General features: G+C 47.4%; 2 protein-coding genes across 2 annotated transcripts in view; one reads left to right on the forward strand and one right to left on the reverse strand.

Annotated features, from left to right (window-relative positions):
- Positions 1–84: 84 nt before the first annotated feature.
- LOC126573951 (dolichyl-diphosphooligosaccharide--protein glycosyltransferase subunit 4) lies at positions 85–899 on the forward strand. The gene is made up of 3 exons (XM_050233786.1): positions 85–173; positions 516–630; positions 714–899. The coding sequence occupies exons 2-3, from the start codon at positions 530–532 to the stop codon at positions 745–747; spliced, it is 135 nt and encodes a 44-aa protein (XP_050089743.1). The 5' UTR covers positions 85–173; positions 516–529; the 3' UTR covers positions 748–899.
- The window catches only part of LOC126573948 (tyrosine-protein kinase receptor torso), an 18,922-nt gene continuing 17,302 nt past the window's right edge, over positions 881–2,500 (reverse strand). Inside the window, exons 11-15 of the mRNA XM_050233778.1 lie at positions 2,216–2,500; positions 2,048–2,142; positions 1,733–1,990; positions 1,490–1,648; positions 881–1,186 (exon numbers count right to left, since the gene is read on the reverse strand). The exon at positions 2,216–2,500 is cut by the window's right edge and continues 530 nt beyond it. Of these exons, the coding sequence (XP_050089735.1) occupies positions 1,135–1,186; positions 1,490–1,648; positions 1,733–1,990; positions 2,048–2,142; positions 2,216–2,500 (849 nt within the window). The 3' untranslated portion in view covers positions 881–1,134. The remainder of the gene's footprint in view (positions 1,187–1,489; positions 1,649–1,732; positions 1,991–2,047; positions 2,143–2,215) is intronic.

Genomic DNA, 2,500 nt, shown 5'->3' on the forward strand with positions numbered 1-2,500 from the left:
CGTTTTAACCGGGGGGTGCTTTGATGGTACTCCGAGAAAAATCGGACCATCGAAAGACTCCCCGTGGGCTGTTGGGGGTGGTGTCATGCTTCTGTCAAAAAATTGTTTACAAAAAAGCAGGCGACGACGATTTGCTCCGAGTTTTCCACTAGTTTTCCCGTGAAAATCCCCATGTAAGTTAGTATGCTTTGCACAAATAGCTCAAAAAACTCCATCGCGACCATTGGAATCAAGGAGATGAAGTTTGAAAGGAGAAGAACTTACAAAAACTCGACTTGATTGTGGAGAGCTTCGAGTGTTGTGACGTGTACTTTAGCGGCTTGCCCACGAAAGCATAAAAACTCCTGTTTTCTGTTCTTGGTGGCTTTATTCTCGGATTTATAAATGTTAAGCCCACTCCAGGCTCATACTGTGTTATCGTATAATTTCATAAATGTGAAAATTTCAAGAGTTTTCGTTGAAACCAACATTCCAGTGGCTTATCAATTTGCTCATCTGCCTGGGTTTATTCACAGATCCAACAACAACCATGATTTCGGACGTTCAGCTGGCCGTTTTCTGCAACGTGTTGGGAGTGTTTCTGTTCCTGCTAGTGGTCGGCTATCACTACATCAACACCAACATGGCAAGGTATGTTGTTAGAAGATACCATTTCCGTTCTTTCGGTCCACCTCATTGATAACCGTGATTCAAACTCCTCCCTCACAATGCAGCACCCGAGGCGGACAGGGTCCGAGGCATAAGTGAAGCACAGGATAGCGCGTGCACCGCGGGACCGGAGAACAAATTGCATCAATTTTAAGGGCCTCAACAAGTCGTTGCAGCGGAAAACCAAGCGAAAAGATGGCATTTCTCAAGGTGATGAATGATGAATAAATAATTCTCTCTTTAACACCCAAGTCGGGCTTTAATTGTGGTCAAAAATTTAAAGATACAGTTTCATCAAAAGACACGTGTTCAGGTTATTTAAACTTTACAAAGCATCATTCACACCGGTCGGTGGTATCGTTGTTTAGTTACAATATCGAGAAACATCAGGTATCATATCCGTCCATCACACTCCGCCACTCGTTACGATCTATTAGGCCCCAGCACCGTACCGTTGCGCAGAATTACGCCCAATCGTCTCATCCTTTAATACTCGACCGGTTTTAGGTAGGAGTTTTCTTCTGTGGATCCTTTGGCGCTGGAAAACAGAAGAGAAGTAAAAAGACTCATTTAGTCCGTTTACCATGCGAGCGGTGCACGTGTTCGATTGATGGTTTTCCGGTAAAAGACAGTAATGGCTTTCCCGAAAAACCCTCGGGCAACATTCTCGCACATGTCACGTGGACTGCGAGAGCACGATTCAATGGGAGTGGCTTCATGATTCCAGGAACTCGTGATACGATTTAATGAGGTATGGTAAGGACCACGAGCACATTTTCATGGAAAACCACAACAAACAGGCCGCCTCTCTACGCCCGGTACACGCTCATCCTTTGCTTACCAGTGCAGGTCGATGATTGCATTCAAATCGATAATGGGTGCAACCGGTTCCTGCATCTCGCCAGCGCCCTGTTGTAGCTGTTCGATCATGTGTACGATTTTAGTAAACGTGGGCCGTTCCCCGGGATGTAGATTCCAGCAGGAGTACATTAGGTTGTAGCTACAGAGGGTGAGATACATCGAGAGGGAGGGATTTATCATTTTTTCCGATATGCTACTTTTGGAAACGGATGGCGGGTCTTACAACTCTTCGCTGCAGCTCTTCGGTCGCTCCATGCGGTAGCCACTTTCTAGGTAGCGCAGGAGCTTGTTGGTCGATATCGAAGGGTAGGGGCTGCCACCGAGCGTACAGATCTCGTACAACAGTATCCCGTAGGCCCACACATCACTCTGCGATGTGTAAACCTGGTGGGTCATCGATTCCAGTGCCAGCCACTTAATCGGCAGCTTGCCGTTGCTCGTCTTCCGGTACAGGTTCTCCTGGTAGATGTCGCGACTCAATCTACCGGAAGGAAATCGTAATTAATCATAGGCGGCACGCCTCGCAGCGATCACATACCCAAAATCTGCTATTTTCACCGTGCTATTGCTACAGACGAGCACATTCCGCGCAGCCAAATCGCGATGGACGACCTTGTTACGAGCGAGATATTCCTGTAAACAGCGTGGTAAGCAACCAACAGATAAGCATGCAAGTGAATGTCCAGGAAGAGGATTCGTTTATTACCATTCCTAGGGCGATTTGTCGCGAGAACTCCAGCAACTGTTCACTGGTAGGCGTTGATTCTTCTTCCACAATATCCTGTCGTTCACCTTCCTCCTCGTCAGGACATCGGTGGTAGCAACGGTTTTCGATCGAGTTTTGCGTTGACGATTCTCGCTCTCTTTCCCTTGCGACGGACTGGCAGGAACAGGGTTTAATTTTCACGTGTCCCTTCATTTCCATACCCTCCTCATCTGCTACGCCACCGGTGACCGCGTGTGCGTCCATAATTTCCACCACGTTCTTGCA

The sequence above is a fragment of the Anopheles aquasalis genome, chromosome 3 (genome assembly GCF_943734665.1).
Source record: "Anopheles aquasalis chromosome 3, idAnoAquaMG_Q_19, whole genome shotgun sequence".
Taxonomy (NCBI): domain Eukaryota; kingdom Metazoa; phylum Arthropoda; class Insecta; order Diptera; family Culicidae; genus Anopheles; species Anopheles aquasalis.